The sequence below is a fragment of the Balaenoptera physalus genome (genome assembly GCF_965194825.1).
Source record: "Balaenoptera physalus genome assembly, chromosome: 1".
In the NCBI taxonomy this organism is placed as follows: Eukaryota; Metazoa; Chordata; class Mammalia; order Artiodactyla; family Balaenopteridae; genus Balaenoptera; species Balaenoptera physalus.
The window spans coordinates 99,013,482-99,038,813 of record NC_138882.1 but is presented as its reverse complement, the minus strand read 5'-3'; the positions used below and the strand labels follow the sequence as shown (position 1 = coordinate 99,038,813).

The 25,332-nt window shown below is 36.4% G+C and overlaps 1 protein-coding gene across 2 annotated transcripts; it reads right to left on the bottom strand.

The window, feature by feature from the left end:
* LRIF1 (ligand dependent nuclear receptor interacting factor 1) lies at positions 1-23,577 on the bottom strand. 2 transcript variants are annotated; one of them, XM_082431456.1, is made up of 4 exons: positions 15,822-23,577; positions 3,521-5,030; positions 2,025-2,297; positions 1-1,210 (listed from the first exon to the last, which is right to left on the bottom strand). In XM_082431456.1, exons 1-4 carry the CDS (start codon positions 15,887-15,889, stop codon positions 773-775), a joined length of 2,289 nt encoding a protein of 762 aa, XP_082287582.1. In that variant the 5' UTR covers positions 15,890-23,577; the 3' UTR covers positions 1-772. The 2 variants fall into 2 exon arrangements, with proteins under 2 accessions (XP_082287582.1, XP_082287583.1); XM_082431457.1 differs by lacking the exon at positions 3,521-5,030 and having other exon boundaries at positions 15,822-21,442.
* Between the last annotated feature and the right edge of the window lie 1,755 nt (positions 23,578-25,332).

Below are 25,332 nucleotides of genomic sequence, written 5' to 3'. Positions count from 1 at the left end.
TTTACAATTTTAAAAAGTTTTTAATGTGGCCATGTTCAGATTTACTTTTCACACAATCCAAGTCACATATGTACATATTCCCCCACCCCACCAAAAAAGGAAGCATTTGCCTAGGAATAATAACATATCACTTTAAGCAAACAATACGCTATATAGCCTGAATTCTAAAACCCATTTTGTATTGTATGAAACTATTTTGTAAAAGTTACAAAACAAATGTCCCTCACTCTTGAGAAATGTTTGAATTTTTAAATAATGCTGCTATAATACATTTTCTTTCATGAAATTTTTAAAAAACTTACAACAATGGTGAGTAGAATGTATCATGTTATGGGTAAAGAGACATATACATATACAAGCCCATTGGAAAAGCTAAGTTTAGAGCTGATTTCCTCTGTTCGATTGTATAATTTAAAAAGTACACAATAATTACCTATTGTTGGAATAACATCTGAGCAATTTAGCTAAATGTACAAACAATAACAAATATTCAAACTTGGGGAATTCAAGTTAAAGTAATAGAAAAATAGAAAACTTTTCCTTCCAAAAAAAGGTATCTAGACAAAGATTCAGATACCCCATGAGATTATTCACAAAAGTCATATAATCAACCTTTTCTGTATTCCTTAAATAAAATTTTATAATCAACTGATGAAAAGACAAGTTTCATATTCAAAGACACTTTCAGAATGCATCTATAATTAACTCAGTGCTAAAGTATATGAAAAAACACAGCTATTTCACTGAAGTCTTTACGTATAGCAACATTTTATTATTTTTGGTGCATCTTCTTACGCATTTCTTCAAGAGCTGCTTCTTTTTCTCTCAGCACCTGCTTAAGTCTTCTTATTTTTTCATCTCTAATGGTTTCTTCTAACTCTGGTGGTGTCATGGGGAAAATATCTTCAGTATAATTTTTATTGAAGGAATGGCTTTGCTCAAAAGCTGTATTTGAACTCATTGTGCCTTTCTCTTGGTTCCCATGGGTACAGTGCTCTACCTCAGATCTCTTTTCTTCCCTGGTTTTGTTGCGGCCTCTGAGAATGTTATGGTGTGATACATTTGAAGTTGGTAAAATACTGCTAACGAGTTGGGAACTGGTGACATTAGTTCCTCCATTTACAGTTGTGTTATAAACACTCTCAGTTCTTCTCTTCTTTGTGTGATCCATCTTCTTATTGGTTTTTGCTTTTCTTTTCTTATCAAAACCCTGTTGCAATGTTGAGTAAGATTCCAAAAGAAAAACAAAATATTATTGCTGAATAGTGTGCTCTCGAATTTAACAAAGTTTGCAGATACAAATATTTAGCCATTAAATTCAACTCAACAAAATATAATTCACATATTCCTGCTTAAGTCAAATATTAGAAGCTATATTGATCTACTATGAAAACCTAACAACCATTTGTGAAGAGCATAAGAAATAGAATTTATTTATTTTTCCTCTGCAGAGTAGGCACATAGGGAAGATTATCACTGAGAAAGGTTGACTGGTTTCATATCTGAAGTTCAGGATATTATACAATAATGAAATATTCATAAGTAGAATGACAGTAAGCAAAGTTATAGAGATTTTATTTTCATCATTATTGTGTAGATTTCTTAAGATGTTTAAATTAAAGTAATACTGCAGTGAGTATCTGCATGCTTATATTTTCCCTGCATTTCTGTCATTTCTTTTCTTTTCTTTTTCTTTTTTATTTTTTTTGGCCGTGCCATGTGGCTTGCAGGATCTTAGTTCCCTGACCAGGAATTGAACTGGGACCCTCAGCAGTGAGAGCTTGGAGTCCTAACCACTGGACTGGTAGGGAATTCCCTAAAGCAACATTTTTAATTAACTGGGGATGCATTTTTACCTGTGCATATACGGTTCTTCTTAACATTGTTTTAGTATAATACATATATATGCAAATTTGGTAACAACTATCATTCATATTAATGCACAAGACTAAAAAAAAATCAAGAAAATTAATACATTCATATATCTTTGGAGTACCTACAAAGGACACTTTAAAATCTATTACCTGTTTTCTGCCTTCCTCCTTCACTATAAACTCTGTCTCTTTGTAAGTATCACTTTTCACCAAACAGCTAAAGGAATCAAAACCTCCTCCAGAGCCCAAATGGTGAGGAATCCGAGTAAGGCACACTCTCAAATCTTTAGTGAGACCAAATATCTTTCTAAGTTCAGCATCACTGTTCAGATATGAGGCCTTATTGCTTCTTCCTTGGGAATTGTTCTTGTCATTTCTTTCTTGAGTAACTTTTTCTAATGTTGATGCCATCTCATTCTGGATCTGGAAATAGGAAAAGAAAACACACAAACAATACTGCCAATTACTTAAGCTATTTTATCGGACTAGCAACTAAGTGATTACCTCATCTTACTTAAATTGCTATGCTTTAAAGTCCTAAATGATTGGATTGTATTACTCTTGCCTTACCACCCACACTTGAAAAGCTGAACTTAACTGAGCAAAACCAAAATGTTCTCCTACAATTTTACTTTCTTGTACTAGGAAAGTAACAGGTAGTTAATTCTCAAACAAATGAAATGAGAATACAGACTAATGATAAGTTAAAAATAATCAATATAACATGTTGGAAATTGTCATCTTTTGGAAAACTCATAGCTTTAATCAATCTTTTACTTAATCAGAATTTACCTCCTTACATCTCTGGAGTTCACTGAATTCTGTACTGAAGGGGAGAAATACTGAATATTATTAAGTAGACCTCTAAGAAGGAAAAGGTGGGTACAAATATTTGGTGATTACACATACACATATCTTAAGTAGAACAGAAGGATAACTATGTGGATATGTTGAGTAATTGAATGAGTCAGAAAGAAGGGCTAAAAAGAGGAACAGGAGACTTGTATACTAAAAAAACAAAAAACAACCAAACAACCCAATCAAGATGTTGATAAATTCTTTTTCCACAAATGACTGAAAGGTATTAATTAGCCATATCCTGCCCCTTCTACCATCTACCTAAAAAAGTTGCCAGATATCTCCCTACCACCACAAAACAAACAAACAAATCCCAGCTCTGCTCTGTGCATAATATTAATCTCTTCATATACTAAAAGTAAGCTCTTAAGTATATATGTATGCATGTATATGTATTTATGTATACAAATATATGTATGTATGTATATATATATATCTACACACACACACACAATTTTACTGAGCTTTGAATTCACATTATCCTTCTCCAACTCTTCTAAATCTTGTTGCTCTGTGATTTGTTTGTTTAATTTTGCTTTGAAGACTTGGCATGCCAAATGATTCTAAAGAAAAATACTGCTTCAGCTCTATTACACTCCTCAAACATTTCCTTCAGATGAAAGCTTTGACTTAATTAAGCATTCATGTGCATACGGTATGTGTGTGATGAAGAGGAGGATGGGAGAGGAGGGACAGAGAGGTATCATAGATAACTAACTTTGAGAATTAAGAAAGAAAAATTTTCTATATACATAGATAAAAAGAACACCCTAACATGGGAAAATTACCTTTGGTTCTTGGTCTCTGAAAACACACTGTTGTGAAGTAACAGTTGTTGCATCAACAGAGGAACTTATTTTCTCTATGCTGTGGATGATATTTCCTTTTCTGGGGGAATTTTGTCCTGTACTAAATCCATCTGGAAAGTCTGGCTTTGAGAATAGTGTCTTACTCTGCTTTAAGTAGTTAATGGATTGGTTCATACTATGTGGGTTTGGGGTAGAAAGAGATGGTTTCTCCACTTTCTTATTCTTCTCTGCACTTAGATTGGCCATGGAAGCAAGCTGGGTATTTGAAAGTGATTTTGTCTCCATCTGGGAAGATTTACTTTTAGCCAAAACAATATTTACAACCTCTCTGGATATTTCTGTGACTGGACTTGAACTTACTATCTGTGATGTATCTTTTCTTGGTGGAATATCAGGAGAAACAGAATTCTCTTGGTCAATTTGTGATGGCAAAACATCTGTCCCCTTTTTAGCCAATAGATAGACTTTCCCATTAAACATAACCAAAGCATTATCTTTAATAGGCATACTTTTGGATTGTGTCCCACCAGGACTGATGGTACTCAATGGTGGCATATTCACAGTATTATCTCCCAAACTTTTCCTATCTACAAAAGTTTTTAAAATCTTTGAAGCCACATTATTTGAAGATTTAACAGGAACAAGAGATGGAGTGCAAGGCTGTAGATTTTCTTGAAAAATCCATTTCACTGGAGCAGCTTGAGAATGCTGACCACCTTTTAATTGTGTCTCTTTAGCAACATTCATTGGAATCTGTGTGGTATTTAGTATCATTGGCTTTGCTATTTCTGTAACACGTTTTGGGTAAATGTTTTGAAAGTTCTTGGTAACTACATTTTTCACTGTATTTACAGGAGATACATAAATAACAGTTGGTATTTGGGAGGCCTCAACTGTTCCTGAGGTACTTGTGGTTGCAGTTGCAAGTATCTTTTGCCGAACTGAAGGAGGCAATGAAGACGCTGGTACAGATTTCACTTCAGCATGGGCTGGAATCTGTAAATGATGCCCAGAAGGCAAAACCGGAGACTTCACAGTCATTGGAAGACTCTGGGTATTTACTAAAATATAAGATGAATCATTTTGTGTTGAGGAGGGAGAAACAGCAAACGTTTGCATGGTGAGTCCATCAATTTTCACACCATGACTCTGAACTTTAGAAACTGATGAGGTAAAATTTTCAGTTCCCACAGAAGTAACTCTAACTTTTTCTGTTGTGTCTACTGTTCTTGTAAGAAAATAGTTTGAAGAACTGGCTGGCTGAAAAATGGGCAATTGAACTGATGCACTTGTGGAAGAGCTGGAAATCTGAGTCTGAAAAGTAACTTGAACTGGATTTCCTGTATTCCCTTTCAAAGCATCAGACATGACTGTAGATTGAACTAGTGGTATAAGATTTCCAGAGGAATTAGGAATTGGAAGTAATTGCAGAAGATTTTTTCCATCCGAGCCAATCGTCTGAACTACTTGGTACATGCAGCCTGAAACACTTAAAAGAACATTGCGTAAATAAATACAACATACTACACGGTATATACATTTTATTTAAAAACAAGTATTTGCAAATACTATGTTTTAAAAATAAAAATTTATAAAATATAATAATGTAAGTATGTAATTTGTCACTTTGACTTTTCAAAGTGAAATACTGCAAAAGAAAGATTTTGAAGAAGTAGAATAGATAATCAAAGATATGGTCAGCTTTGATTTAGATCTCCTCACATGATTAGGCAATGGGTATAAGATATCAGCATTTATTCCTAAAAGTAGACTTTTCTAAGTTTTACCCTGTATAAAATTTCAGCTACTAGAATATGCTCCTCTTAAACTATTAGCATCCTTCCTTCTTTTCCTTAAATTCTTTCGTCTAGTCCTTCTCCTTTACTATTATTGACCAGGATTCTTATTTTACCTCCATGTATGCTTATTCTATTTCCCTCACTCTTTTCTCCCCCTACCCAATCTGTTCTGTATTCTTCCCACTGATAATGACAAGTTCTACTGTCAGCCATTCTTGTGCTTAAGGCATCTCTTAAGATGATACCTTAGTTTGCCACATTTCTGGAGACTAAACTGAGTTACTCATGTAGGAACCAGTTTCTTCTTTGATTTATTGTTCCAGCATGTTTGATGTTTGGTGTTAAACAGCTCTTGGTATGGCAATTACTCATATTAGTTCCAATTGTCGGTCAACCCATATTTATAATAGCAACATCATTTCAGCTGAATGGTTTTCAGTGAATGTGGCATACACTGAAAGTCAATAATTTTTTTAACTTAGCCTACTTTGATTCTATTAGTAGTTATCAGCTATTACTTAGTACAGATTGTCTGAATTTTTTTTTAAAAATCCAATATAATCTGTATCTGTTTGTATAATCAATTATTTGTAGATTACTTAAATGCAGACATCTCAAATTATACATACCCGAAACCATCCTTCAGTTCTTGGAAAATACTAAACCCTCATGGGACTCAGGGTGACTACACATGCTACTTAGTTATTCTTCACCTACCCATATACTCAACTCTCAACATAAATGATACTTCCCAGAAGACACATTCTCTGGCCATCTTAACTACCCTTGCTCTTCCTTCACAGGTAATAATATTACATCTGTTAATTTCCTGCATGGTACATATCACAAGTTGTCATCATATATTAATGTTTTTTCCCCACTGGTCTACATATTCTCTCTCATACAAAATTCCAGCAATATGGGTACAGAGTCCATGTCCTTTAGACCCAATATGGCCTTACATGACTAAGATTAAATGAAAAAAATTTAAGAATGAAAAATAATAATAATTAGAATTCTCAGTAGTGTAAAGGTGTGTTTTACTGCCTATAGGTGTTTTTAAAGCCTCAGGTATTAATACAAATCAAAGCCAAAAATTCTATGTATCCTAGGAAGCACTGGATTCAGTTTTACCTTTCTGCAACCCCAAATAACATAATTATATCCTTATAAATATTTAAAAGTTTTCTGGCCCTTTGATAGCACTTCAAAATGTTATATTTACTTTCAATAAATTAAAAGTTAATCTCTAAAGAAGTATGAACATAAAGAAAAGTATGAATTCTTGCTTTGACAGCTTGAAGAAGAAAACCCACCTTCACCTTCTCCCTATCCCCCAAAAAGCAAATAAAAACTGGATCAGAACTTAATTTATTAAACCAAAATTTACTGAGTGTCTGTTATGGTTTAGGCACCAGACTCAGTTATGTAGCTCAGTAAGCTACAGCCTGGGGCCAAGTCTGGCCCCCTCCCTGTTTTTGTATAGTACACAAGCTAAGAATGGTCTTTATATTTTAATTTTTAAAAATCACAAAAATAACATTTTGTGATATATGAAAATTGTTTCAAAACTCTGTATCCATAAATAAAGTTTTATTAGTACACAGTCACACCCATTTTTGATGTATTGTACATGGCTGCTTTCTGCTGCAACAACAGACTTAAGTAGTTGCAGCAAAGATCACATGGCCTATAAAGCCTAAATATTTACTATCTGGTCCTTTACAGAAAATGTTTGCTAGCCTGTAAGCTAGTTCAACCCACAATCCCTAAAAGAACGTAAAATGCTAGGTACATGGACATGTAAATAGGCAATTTTTATTGAGATAAATGATGTATTTGGAAGAGTACAAAAATGCTCACTCCTTTTCTTTAAACATTTCCTTCCCAAGGTTTCCTAGATATGACATACTTCTATCCCTGTAGTGACTCCTCAGTCTTCTTTGCCAACTCATCCTGCTTGAATCAACCTTAAAATGTTGGAATTCACCAAAGCTTAGAGTAAATTCTTCTCTTCTTACTCTGTAAGCTTTCCCCCAGATGATTTATTTTATATGCATGACTTCAATTAAATTACCATTTATTTATCAACAATTCAAATAGTTATATCTTAGCTCTTTTGAGATTCAGGCTTATATGTCCAACTTCCCTCTTGACATTTCCATTCAGAACCTCAAATGCACCTAAAACTCAACATGGTCTTTTCCAGTGTTTTTCCTTCAGTAAATGGCATCCGAACTATCTTAGATGCCTATATCTGCACAAGTAATTCTAGCTTTCTTATCATCTGTATTCAACCTATCACAAAATCCTGTTGATATTAACTCCTAAATTTCTCTTGATCTATTCAATCGTTTCCAAATCAATTGTTCTCACTCTAGTCCATCTCTGGCTTGGTCTATTATGGTAGCTTCATAACTGGTCTTTTCTTCAGTCTACCATCTCCTCTTCAAATTACTCAGCACTCTAACGCTAGCCCTTCCTTACTTAAAACATTTCATCAGCTTCCCACCTTCTTTGAGTGGTAGAAAGAAAACCAAGAGATTCTGGTGCAATGGAAGCCAAAGGAAGAGAGAATTTCAAAAAAAATTGGGCAATTCTATTGAAAGTTTCTGAGAGGCCAAGTAGGATGCAGGTTAAAAATGTATACTGGAATTAATGGCATGAGGATCATTGATGGCTTTAAAAGAGCAGTTTGGTGGGGAAAGAAGTTGGTAGGAGTGAATATGAAGAAAGAATATGAAGACAGCAAGGACAGACAACTCTTTTATGAACTTTGACTGTAAGAGGAAGAGAAAAACTGGCAAGCAGCTGGAAATTAAATGGGGTCAAAGAAAAGATCTTTTCTTTTTTCTTTTTTTTTAATGTTAGGTGAACTAGAGCATAAATACTCATGTGAGCCAATGAAAGGAAGAGACTGGTAATAAAGGAGAAAGAGGGGTAATTAATAATGTAAAGTTTGAAAAGGAGGTAGGAAATTGAGACCATAAGACAGTTGAAGGGACTGAACCTTAAAGAGAGCTGGAGAAGTATCTCTTTTCATCAGAACTGGAAGAGAGGTTAGATGCATTTGCAGGTAAGTTTAAAGCTTTGGCGTTAGAAGGTTGAGGTAATTCTGATCTAGTGGCTTTTACTTGCACTATGAAATAAGGACATGACATCATTTGCTAAGAAGAGCAAGAACAGGGAGAGATTTGAGGATAATCAAAAAGATTTGAAACAGTCTTTGTGAAAAAAATAAGCTGACCTCAGAAAATATCAGTCATCAGGCAGTGTTGATAGCCCAGGGAGATAGGTAATGATCATGAATTCATAGTAATACCAACCTGTGCTCATGAGAGCCTCCTTCTTTCACTAGGTATAGGCAGAGAAAGTAAATCACTGAGTTCACCCAAGATTGGGGTGGCTTCAGAAGGGTATAACAAAAATCAAAGAGGAGCAAAAGAGTTTAGGGTACTGAAAAAAATTATCATATGATGAAATGCAGAATCTATACTAGATGGGAAGGAAATGAGAACATAAAAGGCTAATGTATAGGGAGAAAATAAAGGGAATGGACTGAGGGCCAGATAAAGAACAGTCAGAGTGGGAATACTTAAACAACTAAGCTAAAATATAGGAACTGGTGTTTGGAAAGCAGGATGCCTAAATCAAGAATTTTGTAGATGCAGCAATTTCATCTGATAACAAGAACTACAGAATTGGATAGCTGGTGATAGAATGGAGAAAAAACTGAGGAAAAAGATCTTTGTACTGAAAGACCAGGTGACAAAGAGGTTATCCATACAGATGCTAAAGTCATGTAGGATTACAGAGAAGATTGGGATGTGGGTGCCAAGTTCAGTGACAGAAAGTTGGTGGATGGTGTTAATGAACCATAATTAGGACCACCTACCAACTTCCTGTCACTGATATGCCAAAAAGTTGTCTTGAAGCCCACTGTCTTCTGCAATCTATTTTCTTTCCCATTATTCTACGACACCTTATTCTCAAAGATTACAAAATATGTCCTCACAGTTAAATCTGGCTTTATACTCATTCCCTAGGTGCTCTCTGCTGAAATTAACACTGGTAGCTAATTATCCCTCCATCTTGAACCTCTTCCTACCACGATTTCCATTGTGTACAATATTTCTTGTCTTTCTTAATGTTCCCTTTCTTATTCATTTTCTGCATTTTAAGTATCCAACTATGACTTCTCCCCAAAGTACAGTTCTTGACCCTGTTTTTCCTTTAACACATTCTTCCTTTGTAAATCAACCACACTTCAATAAAAAAATAAAATTTAAAAAAGGCATTCTTCCTTAAAGACTGCACCAAGGTAACAGTTCAAACCTTCAACTATTACCTTCAACTATCTCTTCTGCAATAATGACTCTCATGTTGTATCCTTTTATTCTATCCCCTAATATTGACCTCAATTCCATATTTGTGATGTCTGACCAAACATTTTCACTTTTAATACCATTACTTTAAAGTTAAAATTACTCTGTACTGAAAACTACTACTCTATCTTACCATCCAGTCATGTGTCAGCACTACTGTTTTCCAGGTCACTTAGGTCTTAAATCACCTAGTAATCTCTATCTTTACCACCCTCTTTATTCACCTTTAATTCACCCACAGTACTTTGTATAGATGCTTACAAAGGATAAACATTCAATAAATGTATACTGAATGAATCACCAAGTCTATAAAGTTTTTTTTTTCTTTTCTACAGCTCTTACTCATATTCTCTTTCTTCACCTTTGCCACTTCTACTTCCTAGATCAGACCTGCATCACCTTGTATCTAGTCCTCATTATCTCATCCCTATGTTTGGCTCTGACTTTTAAACTAGTTTTTCTGACTGTGGCCATTATTATTATGTATCTCTGGCAGACTAAATCATTGTTTTCATCCTGTTACCTCCTTGCTCAAAGTTTCAGTAATTCATCATTGCCAATTCAGCCTGACATGAATATCATCTACAATCTAGCCCCAACCAATCTCTACAACAGTACTGCCTAGAACGTCTCAGCATAAAATCTCTGGTCTTACCAGAAAGGTCTCTACTATTCTGGATTGTCTCATGTACATTATTTACTCTAAGTATTCTTTAAGCTTTTTTTTTTCTTCTCTAACAATTTAAAACATAGTTATAAACTGAGGATCAATCTATCTTCTCCATGAAATATCTGCTAGTCACTCAAACTCATATTAATTTCTTCCAACTTGGAATCCCTAAAGCATTCTCATTGGTGCCACTAATGCTAGGAGTTATATAATGCCTTCTATATGGCCTTTGATCTATTAGCTAATTTTAAAAAATGAGTGAAGTATTTTTTTTCTCAGTGAGATTGAAACCCCTTATGGTCAGAGACTATATCATTTATTCTGTAACTGTTCTTCCAATACCAAGCACTGTAGGCCCTCAAAAAATTATATAAAAAATAAGGCAGCTCTTTCAAATATTTCAAACATATTGAAATGTCTCAATACCTTTATTGTTTAGTCTCATTTAGTTTATGTACTTCATTTGTCAGTAACACCTGGCTAACAGATTAGAAGCTTCAACAGAGCAGAACACACGCTTTTATAATTAATTATTTGCATGGGGCAAACACATTTTAATTGGCATATTAGTTAAACAAATCACACAGGCTTCTGATACGTCATTCACATACTTTATTATATGGCCCCTATATTTCCGCTTTATAAAAAACATTTATATTGCACAAACTCTTTTCAAATCTAATCACGGATTTTTCCTCTCTTCTCCATTTCCCCTCCAAAAAAGGGAAGGAAAATACAGTTTCTTCTATGTCAGTATATCAGTAGAGATTCATACAATCTACCAGAGACCATAAATTCCTTAAGGGTAGGTTATCCTATTCATATCTATATTCTCTACACCTAATAGAGCAACTGGCACACTGTAGACAATATTAGCTGAATTGAATCCTATAAGCTCTAATTTTTAAAAAATCTGTGATTTCCTAGTAACAAATGGAATGAGTTGTAAAAATTAAACTGAAATGCAGAATGCTAAGGAAAGAAGTGATAAAATCAGGGTGAAATTCATACTTCTTCAATCAATATATTTTTTTTTCAGCTATAGAAGAGACCTTCCACTTAACATACTAAAACCCTATAAAGATTCTGTTTTCTTAAAGATCATATTCTGTTAGCTAAGGTTAGAACTAAAACTAGAACCAGACTTTGCATCCCATGCTCTGGTTAAGTCACTTAAAAAGAAGAGTAATCAACATGTTAATTACTTTAAACCAACTAGGATTTGAACTGAGGAACTACACTGGAAAACTAATACAGTTTAAGGCTTTAAAAGAGAACACAGGAATACATTAGAAAGATTATGGGCTTCTAATCCTGGCTCTTCCAATTATTAGTTGATTGACTTTGGTAAATTTACTTAACCTCTTTGAATCTTTCTTCATTTGTAAAGGTTTGCTATAACTGGTTGGGATTTTAATAAGCTCCCAATATATGTTAGATATCATCTTCCACTAAAATATATAATTGGTGTCCAAGAACTTGTAAATGAATCAAGTGATCTTTTGAAAATATGAGAAATTTAATAAAAGATATATTAAACATACTTATAATATTATATAACTTCTGACATTTTTGACTATTCTAATTTTGAGTGAAGTATTTACAGATTAGATATGGAATGATAAAAATTTTGCAGGTTACTAAACATTTCGTAGATAATTTTGCAAAATTTTCAACTAAGAGACTTTTTTCCATCTTACTCTCTCTGATTCAACATTATGTACATACATAACATACACAAGTACATAATGTAACAATATATATGATAATATTTACCATATAATATTATATACATAATAGATGTTATTGTAAACAGTTGTCATTAACTCTAACCCTAATAAACAGTCCAACAAGGTAGGTATTGCCATTCCTATTTTATAGTTGAGTAAACGAAGATTTAGTAATATTAAATAACTTATTCAGAGACATGCTTTCTTGGGCAAGCCCATCCATTTTCTTGTATTTATTTTAGCATAACCCCAATATAACAGGGTCCCAAAAATTCATGAATAAACTGAGAGATTAATGAGAAATAGATTTCAGTTAGCCATATGGTATGTGTGTCTTTCTCTCTCTCTCTCTCCCTCTCGTACACGCACACACACACACACACAAAAATCACAAAAGCAAAGATAATAACACTTACACTGTACAAAACTAAATGCACACTAAACTGACAATGAAACATTATCTGTCTAACCAAACCAAGCCCCCTGCTGAAGACACCCATTTTAGCTCCCTATTTAAGAACAAAGGGTCAAAGGCAGATAGAAGACAACAGCCTATCACTCTATTTTCAGCTCTGACCCTGCCTGAGTTTCAGATTCAAATATCTCGCTGACTGCTTTCTTGGTATATTCCTCACCTCAATTAATTTACCAATATCTACCCAGAAAATTGGCATCATAATTGATCCACTTTTCTTCATGCCAATTCACTGACAAGGTCTGCCTATTTTCCTTTCTATATTTCTTTGAATCCAATCCTTGCTCTACATTAGTTAGTGCAGGCTCTCAGAATATCTGAAAGGACAACTGAAATAGAATCCTTATATGCCAGACCCCTCACCCCCAAATCCACACTGCCATCAGTTACCTAAAACGACACCTGACCATGACAGTTCTTTTCTTAAAATCCTCTGAAGCCTCTCCAACAGATGAAGTCTAATCTTTTCAGCAAAGCCTTAAGAGCTCTCTATTTATCCTACTTATTACTAGTAATAAGTCATACTGCTGCTTTTTTTTTTTAATCAATTCCCTCTTCCTGGGCATAGCCTGCATTCATCTTTAATTGGATAGCTGAGACTTACATTCCCCAACTCAGCCACTCCAGAAACCTTTCCTACAATTCCCTTTCTGTATGCCCTCACAGCATCATCCTGTGCATAACACTATTAAAAAGTGTATTACATCATATCCACCTCTAGACTTAAGGTTTTTCATGGGCATGGCTCATATCCTACTCTTTAGTCAGTCTCTCAATTTAGCACAGTCTGTCACATAGCAGGCACTCAGTGAACGTTTTTTAACCAAATGTTTGAACGATACAGATAATAAGTGGTGACCTAGACTATGAACCTAGGTCTCTGTAACTCTACCAAGGTCTTTGTAACTCTACTGTACCATTCTGACTTCTGCTTTGCTCTTTGCATATGAAGTCCAAATCTAAATAAACTTAATGTTTACTGTCACAAATATCTTCCAGATTTTTCCTTTGTACTATAAGATTAAATTTGGGTTTTACATTTTATGCACTGATGAAGAGATACTTTTTAAACAATAAACATTCTGTATCACATTACTGAAAAACTTTACAGCAGGAAAGAAGTAACTCAAGAAAAATTCAAGTATCTACAGAAAATAATAAAATCATATAGTCATTTTAAACTTATGAAAAAAATGATTTTGTACCATCAAAATATAAGAAAATATAAGAAATATAAGAAAATGAAGCTTCCAATAAACTAAATAGATGACATTAATCCAACTATTTGCAAAAGTATATTTGGACATCATGCAGACTGTTACTTATAAAAAAGAATAGAATCAAATATGCAATCAATAACCAAAGTAAATGTCAAATAGTTTCAGAAAGGCATCTTGTAAATGTCCAAAGTATGTGATTTAAAATCTAGAGGATTTGAAGAAATAAATGCATTCAAAAATGATAAAAATAATGCATAAACCAATAAGTTAATGAACTCCAGATAACTGATGAATGTAACTAAAACAGAATTCAACTTGTAATGTTTTAAAAATATAGATAGCCAAAAGAAGTAGAAACTGGATAATAGAGTTAAATTACACAATACACAAAAAGTAAGGTTCTTACTCTATCTAATTTCTGATATTGAAAAAGAATGCAATCCTGAAACAAACTGTGTTAAATTAGGGTAAATCAGATGTTATCAAATATCCAGGTACTAAAACAAGATAGAAGAAATGAACAATCATTAAAGACTAATTCTATTTTTGCATATCTATACAGGGCACTACCTCTGCCTTCCCCCTCAACTTCCACCAAAAAGAAGCCAACAAAAAACATACATGCACAAAAGCTGGCTCTTGTTAAGATCTGAAATACAATGGTTCTTTCTTGGCAGTTCTTCCATATGGTTTTAGCTCAACACTTTTGGTGATCATTTCTCTTTAGAATATTATGCATACTTTTTTAAAGTGTTTATTACAATTAAGTTTTATATCCACTTGTAACTACCTACTTCCTGGGCTAAAATTTGTACAGAAGTAAAGTTGTATCCTTACGATAATAATAATAGCTAACATTTAAATAATGCTTTTCTATTTTTCCTACATTAAGTATTTTAGTATATTCATTCTTTTAATCCTTAAAATACCTCTAGGTGCTCTTATTTACAGACTGGAAACCAGGTCACTTGGCCTCACAAATAGTAACTAGCAAAGCTAGCATTAAACCTAGTGAGCCCGATTTTCTTCAATCATAAATGCTCTTCCATGATTTTTACATCTCCATTTCCATGCTTTCTTCTTCACATTTTCCTTCTGCAGGGACTCGTTAACTTTCTTCTCGCCACTTATTATATACCCACAAACCATGGAGAGTACACCTTAAAATATTCTACCTTAGCTAATAATTTTGTTCCAGTTTTATTTCTTCTTGATTAATATGAGCTTAAAAAAACCACTGACTTAGTGATAAACTACTGTCTAAATTTACAAATAATTGTCTAAGAAATACTAGAATCTCCCCCTGACAAATGTAGTTCCTCTACATATACATCCAATTCGAGACGACATTCTCATTACACCTGCTTCAAATATGCTGTTCGAAGGGATTAATTTTACATGATAATTTCTCTATTTTCACTTTTCTTTATCTTCAAATAAAGCTATTATTCGAAATTTAAAAAAAAATCGATTCCCTTATCCAGAATAATTTTTCAGTTTCTATATTCATATACTCTTATCAATTACACAAAAGTATGTCCTTTCCTTCTCACTAACTCTCTTAAATTACAGCTATTTTCCCTAAAGGTCCAGCGCCACCTGAGCTGCACTTGCTAATCCGCGCGGATTGCTGCGTGTTTTTCTGCGAGTGCGCGAGAATCTTCCAGAAGATTTTGCTCACACAGGCGCGCCGGCCATGTTGATTTTCCTCTCCCGTGGAGATCTACTCTGTCAGCCTATGAAACTTCAGACGCTGGAGTCCTGCGGAGCCAGGGCAGAGGCTGACTGCGTCAGGCTCTGAAGAGGTTTTACATTTCCGAAAGGGACGTGCTCTAAGGGCTCTAAGTGCCAAACTGCCGCGCACTTCCCCTGGAGTGCTCACCCAGCGGGATCAAAGGCATCTGAATTGCAGAACGTCAGGAAACGACGGCCGACTCGACATCCTGCTAAGAGACGGGCGAGGAGCGGCCATGTCGAGGGAGATTCGAAACCGGTACTTACCAGTGCGAGGCGTTGCCTGACTTTTCCTCTGTAGGTTTCAGGAAGACCCTCTGTAGGTTATTGGACATTTTAGAGGAGTGGGAGGGGCCAGTACATCCAGGAAAGGGGACAGTGTCGGGGCCGAGGTCCTCCAAGTGGCGAGAACCAGAGCGAGAGAATGTAGGGCTGGAGTTGCCCCGTAGCAGCTCAGAGGGGTTAGAAGCTGAAAGGAGAGCGACGGCGGGCTCTCGAGAGGGCGTATCCTCAGGCTTCGGAGGGAGGCGGCGCAGCCGCCAGAAACCGGAAGAGTCGAAGGGGCTGACGGGGCGGGTCCGTCCCTAACCTCTGAGAAAACAGCCCTGAGTCTCCGCCTCCTCAGCGCCTAGGACATCGCTCCAGAGTCACCGGGAATCAGCGCGGGAGGCGTGGCCTTAATAGCACCGCCCCTATCGGTGCCGGGTCAGTGGTGAAGACCAAGCCAGACGGGCTCGGCCGACCCCGCCCACCAAAGCCGCCAGCGAGAGCAAAGCTCAGCCTAGCAGCTTCCGGCATCGTCACATCCGGTCGCCAAGGTGAATGGCTCGCTAACGCCCCGCCCTTATGCTGCGATCCAATCGCAGGTGACGTTTGCTGTCTCTTCTTCCGGATCAAGTAACGAATCGCAAAAGAAAATTCTTCAGATACCTACGCAAAATAAAATGTTTCCGGGGTCAATCGGAAAGTTTCTGCCTTTGTATTCGCCGCTAGTGTAAGTTTCCTCTCCCGCCAGTGCTTTAAAAGACATCGGAGGGCTCTTTTGAAGCCGTATGCACTCCTGGCGTGAGAAAATTTTAGACGCCTGCCTGTAGCAAGCGCCTGTATTATTGCTACTTCCTGAAGGTTTCTTGGTTTTTTTCCTTTCTTGAAGCTTTGCTTCGAGATTTAACCTAATCTCTCTCTCCACCCCACCCTTAATCCTCGCTCGAAATTACTTATTGTCATATAGTTAACTACTTGATTCTCTGAAAGTTTAATTCCCCATATAGACTTACTTTTTGGCATCTTTATCTGGATCTCCAGAGAAAAACTTTGCAGAAGTCTCTTGATTCCTGCTGTTAAAATCTCTTATCGGAGGAACAGGTTAAGTCTCTGGCTTCAGCTGGGACTAGAAGGAAGTTGTGGGAGGAGTGGTTTAGGAGATCCAGTTTTATCAGCTAGAGGCAGTAAAAATGTAAACTGACTCAAATTTAGGAGATTGATGTATGGTAGCCAAGTTAAACGGTTTATTTTGTTTTTTAAAAAATGCTGGGTACTCATTCTCCTAACTCCTTAATCAGCTAGTACTGATGAAAGATCTTAATGTTCTGATACAGAAAGTAATACTTTTTAACTACTGTTCACTCTTTGTTAAAGGTAAATTTTAGCGATGTCGAATCCTGTGTGTGTAACTGACATTTATCTTTCAGTCAAATAATTCCCATACTAAAGAGGGGGCAGAGTGGTGAACCCTTAATACTGTCTTGGTTCTGATCATCATCCTATCTGTGAAAGCAAAACTACTTGAAAGAGTTGCCTATTCTTGGCTTGTTCCATTTTCTCACCATTCATTTCTTAACTTTGCAGTTTGGCTTCTCCTCATATCCATCAGCACTTCTAATAAATGAAACTCATTGTCACAGATTGGGTTCCCTGGGAAGCAGACTCTTGAGATGGACTTTGGTGTGCAGGAAGTTTATTAGGGATCAGTATCTGTAGAAGGGAAGAAAAGGGAGCAAAACTGGGCAGAGGGAGATGTTGGGTTGTGATGCCCAGTCTCAACAAAGGCGTTAGACTATCCCACATAGAGCTCTAAAATTAAGATGACCCTTTTTTTTTTTTTAAGATGAACTTTTGAAGATTTCCCCAGTAGGATGCAGGCTTTGCCAAGGAAGGGTGCATGACCTTAGGCAAGGATGATCTCCTTAGCCAAAGTAATTCCTCAAGGAGGCTGATAGCTGAGGCATGTCTGCTGGCAGCACTCCCAGTAACTGGCAGAATAAGACCTTCATTTCTCAAGGGAAGTCTGGGAGATACATCAGAGTGTCCACTGTACTCATTAAACCACTCATTTAGCTGTTTCAATTGATACTATTTATCACAAATAGTATAAAGATTTGTTCAAATCTTTATTCAGCAGCGCTGTTAATTAATTCTTCACACTTGATGCCATTGGTAATATACTTTCTTGGATTTCCTCCTACTTTTTTATGTACTCCTTTTCAGTTTCTTTTGAAGGTTTATCCCTCACTTGGCCATTAAACAGAAGAGTTCCTTAAATCTTGATGATTGATCCTCTTATTTTCTCAAACTATCCTGTCTCCTCAAGTGATTTCAACCATGCCTGTGGTTTCAATGACCACCTCTAGCCATTTTTATCCTAACCAAACACGTAATACTACATGCCAAGTACTATTCTAAGTGCTTTACAAATATTAACTTGTTTACTCTTAACAACTAGTAAAAAATATTACATTCAGATGAAGAAATTGATGCACAGAGAATAGCATAACAGCACAGATAAAGGGACGAGAGACCAAAAAGAAATTAGAGCATATTAAAATAGAGTTCTTGTTAGCTAAAAGAGTGACAAATTTAAGCAACAACTGACAGAAATGAATAGATTAATAAGTCAACAAATGTAGAGGATTATTTTACACACGTACATCTCTGAGAAATTAATAGTTGAAGCAGAGGAAAGATAGGCATAGATATCAAAATTTTAAACAATACAGTAAACCAGGTTGAGACATCAGATGTGTAAATAATCCACTCATTGGATAGTTCACATTATTTTTGAGCACATATAGAATATGTATAAAAATAATGTGATAGGCTACAAAGGAAGATCTACTAGTGCTGAAGGATTAATTCTATACATACTATGTTTTCCAACCATAAATTGATTAAAGTTAGCTATCCAGATAATTAAGAATAGCTTTAAGACATTTAGAAACTGAATAACCTATTACTAAATTACCCTTGGGTTAAAGATGAAATCATAATGGAAATTAAGTGATTTAAACACATTTGTCATAAAATAAGAATGTTTAAACACATGAGTTAAGCATCCAATTTAGAAGTATTTTAAAAAGCAAGAGAGAATACCAAAGGAAACAAGAATAAGTAAGTGAAGTATATAACAACAAAAATAATGCAGTAAATTAACAAAGCCATAAGCTGATTCTTTGATAAAATCAATAATAGAAATAGACCTTTAGTGAGATTAATCAAGCAAAAAAAGAGGAAAGATGCAAGTAAGCAAAATACAGAATGAAAAGGAGAAATAACTACAAATACAGCAGAGATTTTTCTTTGCAAGTATTATACATAACAATTATAATACAACATTTGCTGAATCCTGCTACGATGATGAAATACTATGAGCTGCTGGTTCCTTTCTCTAAATTATAAAAGGGAAACATATATTCTAAGAACTAAGGAAATTTTGAAAACTCCTGAGGGAGCTGAAGGCTGTCTTAAAATGAATGTGTAGGGAAGAAAGTAGCTGCAGTCCAAGCACAGAAAACAGGGAAAGAATAGGTCGGAAAAAGACAGGTTTAAGTTATTTCTGTTGTCTCTCTCCCACATTGCCCTGGGATTATCAATGTCTGTCCACTCAGAAGAAAGTTAAGGAACAGTCCAGACTTGTCATTTTTCTTTTTAATCTCCAATTTCTTTCACTTTTTAAAAATCTCTTTTGTTCTCTTCCTCACAAATACAGCATGGTGGGAGTGGGAGGTGGGCAGGCTGGCAGGAAGGGCATGCCCTTCCACAAGTAAATTTCAGGTTTTTCACAAGGTAAACTGCCATGTTTACTATAGTATTTATTAGTCATTTAACATGTTAAAAACTGTACTTCCATTTTTATTTAGTTCTTGTCTTTTGTTTAATATGTCAGAAATTTTTGGTGTTGTGCTCATAATCTCATTTTCCCTTGAGTAAAATGGGTTTTTATTGCATAATTTTGCATAGTGTGGTGATTTTTAGGAATGTATATGTCATGTTATATCAGAACTGACTACAAAAATAGTCAAAAACTTTTTAAAGCCACTTCTGGACAAGACAGAGTAACAGGGACTGGGTTTACCCTCCTACCTGAAGCAATGACAATAACAACAACAAGACAAGAATGCATGAAACAACACTTTTCAAGACAATCAAATAATGAACAATGTCTTAGTCAGCTTGGGCTGCCATAACAAAGTACCATAAAATGGGTGGCTTATAAACAACAGAAATTTCTCACAGTTCTGGAGGCTGGAAGTCTAAGATCAGGGTGCCAGTGTGGTCAGATTCTGCTGAGGGCCCTCTTCTGGGTTGCAGACTATCAGCTTCTCATTGTATCCTCACATGAAAGAGAACAGAGAAAGGAAACAAGCTCTCTCTTGACTCTTAAAAGGGCACTAGTCATTCAAGAGGACTCCACTCTCATGCCTTCTCCTAATTACTTCCCAAAAGCCCATCTCCAAATATCATCACATGGGGGGTGGGTAGGGTTTCAACATAAAAATTTAGGGGGATGCAAAAATTCCCGTCAGACAGCAATCCCTGAAAGATGGGAAACAAATGAGGTAAATCTTACAAATGCCTCAGATTAATGCTTTGAGAGAGTTTCCATACAACAGCTCAGGGAGGGGAAACTGAGGAAGAACATGTCAGCCTAGCTGAGTTGTGAAGATGAAGCTGATGGTCCAGGATACAAGGCAGCTAGAGTTGATAAGATAGACTATTAGAGGAAATAATTGCATAGAAGGAGAATCCCAGACATCTGTACAGTCCCTCTTGAGTATTCAGCAGAGTACTAATAAGCACATAACGGTAAGGAAACAATCCAAAACTGGGGAAAGAACCATACAAAAAGAATAGAGGGAAACTATCTAACACACACACAGGGCTGGAATCAGTACCCGTTCTCACATCTGGACTGGAAAAATTCATATTTCATGGGTGCTGTATATAGTATCTCTACACTCCAGATCCACCTAATGCACCATACAAACAAGACCTGAAAGTATCAAACTGTTTCCAAGTAAAATAAATGTATCCCAGAGCAATACTCAAGAAAATGTTTAGCAATACAAAAATATCCAACACTCAATAAGGTAATAGTGACAATGTTAGAATCCAATTCAAGATTATCAGGCATACAAAGATGTAATAAAATATGATCCGTAATGAAAATAATCGATCAAGCAAAACTAGATGTAAGATGTTAGTTCCTAGGTATGGTTTTCTTTGTATTTATCTTCTTTAGGATTTATAGGCCTTCTTTAATCTGTATTTTGATAATTTAATTTTCAAAAATTGCTCACCAGTATTTCTTAAAATATTGCTTCTCAATCCCCCCTCCCCTCTCTCTCCCACACACCTTACTGTATCCAATTACACATATATTAGACCATTTATCAGTATCTCATATGTCTCTTATGCTCTATTCAATATTTCCTATCTTTTATTCTGTGTGCTTGATTCTGGATATTACCCTGAACTCTTTCTCAGGTATATTGCCTACCTCAACTTCATTTAGTTCTTTTTTTGGGTTTTATCTTTTTCCTTCATTTTGAACATGTTCCTTTGTAGCCTCATTTTGCCTAACTTGCTGTTTTTATTTCTATTTATCTGGAAGGTTGGTTAAGTTTCCCAATTTTAGAGAAGTGGCCTTTTGTAGGAGAGTCCTATGTGTTCCAGCAGCACACTCCCCTCTTGTCACCAGTGCTCTATACTATAGGGGTGCCCCTCATGTGGGCTGCATGTTTCCTTCTGTTGCTGCAGGATGATTTCTATGAGTGGTCTGGTAGGCTTGGTTACTTGTCTTGTGTAGAGGCTGCTGACCACTGGTTGGTGGGGCCAGGTCAACAGGTGGTTGGCTGTGGAATCCCGGCGGGCCCCTGGGCTAGTCCTCACTCAATGGTGAGTGGAGTCAGGGTCCAGGAGACTCTGGGGCTGGTGCCCAACAACTGTTGGGTGAAGCCAGGTCCTGAGGCTAGTGCTGGCTAGGAATAAACCTACCTAAGGCAGTAGAAGACCTGTACTCAGAAAACTATAAGACACTGATAAAAGAAACTAAAGATGACACAAACAGATGGAAAGATATGCCATATTCCTGATTTAGGAGAATACATAATGTTAAAATGACCATACTACCCAAGGCAATATATAAATTTAATGTGATACCAATTAAAATGCCAATGGCATTTTTCACAGATCTAGACCCAAAATTCTAAAATCTGTATGGAAACACAAAAGACCCTGAATAGCTAAAACAATATTGAGAAAGAAGAACAGAGCTGGAGGTATCAAACTTCCTGACTTCAGACTATACTACAAAGCTACAGGAATCAAAAGAGTATGTATTGGCACAAAAGCAGACACATATATCAATGGAACAGAATACGGAGCCACAAATAACACACACATGGTCAATTAATAGAAAAAGGAGGCAAGAATATACAGTGGGGAAAAGACAATCTTTTCAAGAAATGGTGCCAGGAAAACTGGGCTGCTACATGTAAAAAAAAAAAAAAAGAAATTAGAAACAAAAATTTTCTGGGACTTGCCTGGTCATCCAGTGGTTAAGACCCCACACTCCCAATGCAGGGGTACCGGGTTTGATCTGTGGTTGGGGAACTATATCCCACATGCCACAACTAAAAAGATCCCACATGCTGCAACTAAGACCCAGTGCAGCCAGATAAATAAATAAATAAATAAATAAATAAATAAATAAATAAATAAATTTTTTTAAAAAAAGAAATTTTGGGGAGGAACCAAGATGTCAGAGTAGAAGGACGTGCTCTCAGTCCCTCTTGCAAGAACACCAGAATCACAACTAGCTGCTAGACAATCATCGACAGGAAGACACCAGAACTCACCAAAAAAGATACCCCACATCCAAAGACAAAGGAGAAGCCACAATGAGACGGTAGGAGCGGCGCAATCAGAGTAAAATCAAATCCCATAACTGGTGGGTGGGTGACTCACAGACTGATGAACACTTATACCACAGAAGTCCACCCACTGGAGTGAAGGTTCTGAGCCCCATGTCAGGCTTCCCAACCTGGGGGTCCGGCAATGGGAGGAGGAATTCATAGAGAATCAGACATTGAAGCCTAGTGGGAATTGATTGCAGGACTTCAACAGGACTGGGGGAAACAGAGACCCCACTCTTGGAGGGTGCACACAAAATAGTATGCGCATTGGGACCCAGGGGAAGGAGCAGTGACCCCGGGGGAGACTGAACCAGACCTACCTGCTAGTGTTGGAAGGTCTCCTGAAGAGGCGGGAGGTGGTTCTGTTTCACCATGGGGACAAGGACACTGGCAGCAGAAGTTCTGGGAAGTACTCCTTGGCGTGAGCCCTCCCAGAGTCTGTCATTAGCCCCAACAAAGAGCCCAGGTAGGCTCCAGTGTTGGGTTGCCTCAGGCAAAACAACCAACAGGGAGGGAACCCAGCCCCACCCATCAACAGTCAAGTGGATTAAAGTTGTATTGAGCTCTGACCACCACAGCAACAGTCAGCTCTACCCACCACCAGGGCCTCCCATCAAGCCTCTTAGGTAGCCTCAACCACCAGAGGGCAGACAGCAGAAGCAAGAAAAATGACAATCTTGCAGCCTGTGGATTAAAAACCACATTCACAGAAAGATAGACAAGATGAAAAGGCAGAGGGCTATATACCAGATGAAGGAACAAGATAAAACCACAGACAAACAACTAAATGAAATGGAGATAGGCAACCTTCCAGAAAAAGAATTCAGAATAATGATAGTGAAGATGATCCAGGTACTCAAAAAAAAAATGGAGGCAAAGATCGAGAAGATGCAAGAAATGTTTAACAAAGACCTAGAAGAATTAAAGAACAAACAAACAGAGATGAACAATACAATAACTGAAATGAAAACTACACTAGAAGGAATCAATAGCAGAATAACTGAGGCAGAAGAATGGATAAGTGACCTGGAAGACAGAATGGTGGAATTCACTGCTGCTGAACAGACTAAAGAAAAATGAATGAAAAGAAATGGAGACAGCCTAAGAGCCCTCTGGGACAACATTAAATGCAACAACATTCGCATTATAGGGGTCCCAGAAGGAGAAGAGAGAGAGAAAGGACCTGAGAAAATATTTCTGGAGATTATAGTCAAAAACTTCCCTAACATGGGAAAAGAAATAGCCACCCAAGTCCAGGAAACACAGAGAGTCCCATACAGGATAAACCCAAGGAGAAACATGCCAAGACACATATTAATCAAATGGGCAAAAATTAAAGACACAGAAAAATTATTGAAAGCAGCAAGTGAAAAATGACAAATAACATACAAGGGAACTCCCATAACGTTAACAGCTGATTTCTCAGCAGAAACTCTACAAGCCAGAAGGGAGTGGCATGATATACTTAAACTGATGAAAGGGAAGAACCTACAACCAAGATTACTTTACCTCGCAAGGATCTCATTCAGATTCGACGGAGAAATCAAAAGCTTTACAGACAGGCAAAAGCTAAGAGAATTCAGCACCACCAAACCAGCTCTACAACAAATGCTAAAGGAACTTCTCCAAGTGGGAAACACAAGAGAAGAAAAGGACCTACAAAAACAAATCCATAACAATTAAGAAAATGGTCATAGGAACATACATATGGATAATTACCTTAAACGTGAATGGATTAAATGCTCCAACCAAAATACACAGGCTTGCTGAATGGATACAAAAACAAAACCCATATATATGTTGTCTACAAGAGACCCACTACAGACCTAGGGACACATATGGACTGAAAGTGAGGAGATGGAAAAAGATATTCCATGCAAATTGAAATCAAAAGAAAGCTGGAGTAGCTATACTCATATCAAATAAAATAGACTTCAAAATAAAGAACGTTACAAGAGACAAGGAAGGACACTACATAATGATTAAGGGATCAATCAAAGAAGAAGATGTAACAATTATAAATATATATGCATCGAACATAGGAGCACCTCAGTACATAAGGCAACTGCTAACAGGTATAAAAGAGGAAATTGACAGTAACACAATAATAGTGGGGGACTTTAACACCTCACTTACACCAATGGAAAGATCATCCAAAATGAAAATAAATAAAGAAACAGAAGCTTTAAATGACACACTAGACCAGATAGATTTAAATGATATTTAAAGGACATTCCATCCAAAAACAACAGATTACACTTTCTTCTCAAGTGTGCATGGAACATTCTCCAGGATAGATCACATCTTGGGCACAAATCAAGCCTCAGTAAATTTAAGAAAATTGAAATAATTTAAAGCATCTTTTCTGACTACAACGCTATGAGATTAGACATGAATTACAGGGAAAAAAACGTAAAAAACACAAACACATGGAGGCTAAACAATACGTTACTAAATAACTAAGAGATCACTGAAGAAATCAAAGAGGAAATCAAAAAATACCTAGAGACAAATGACAATGAAAACACGACAATCCAAAACCTATGGGATGCAGCAAATGCAGTTCTAAGACGGAAGTTTATAGC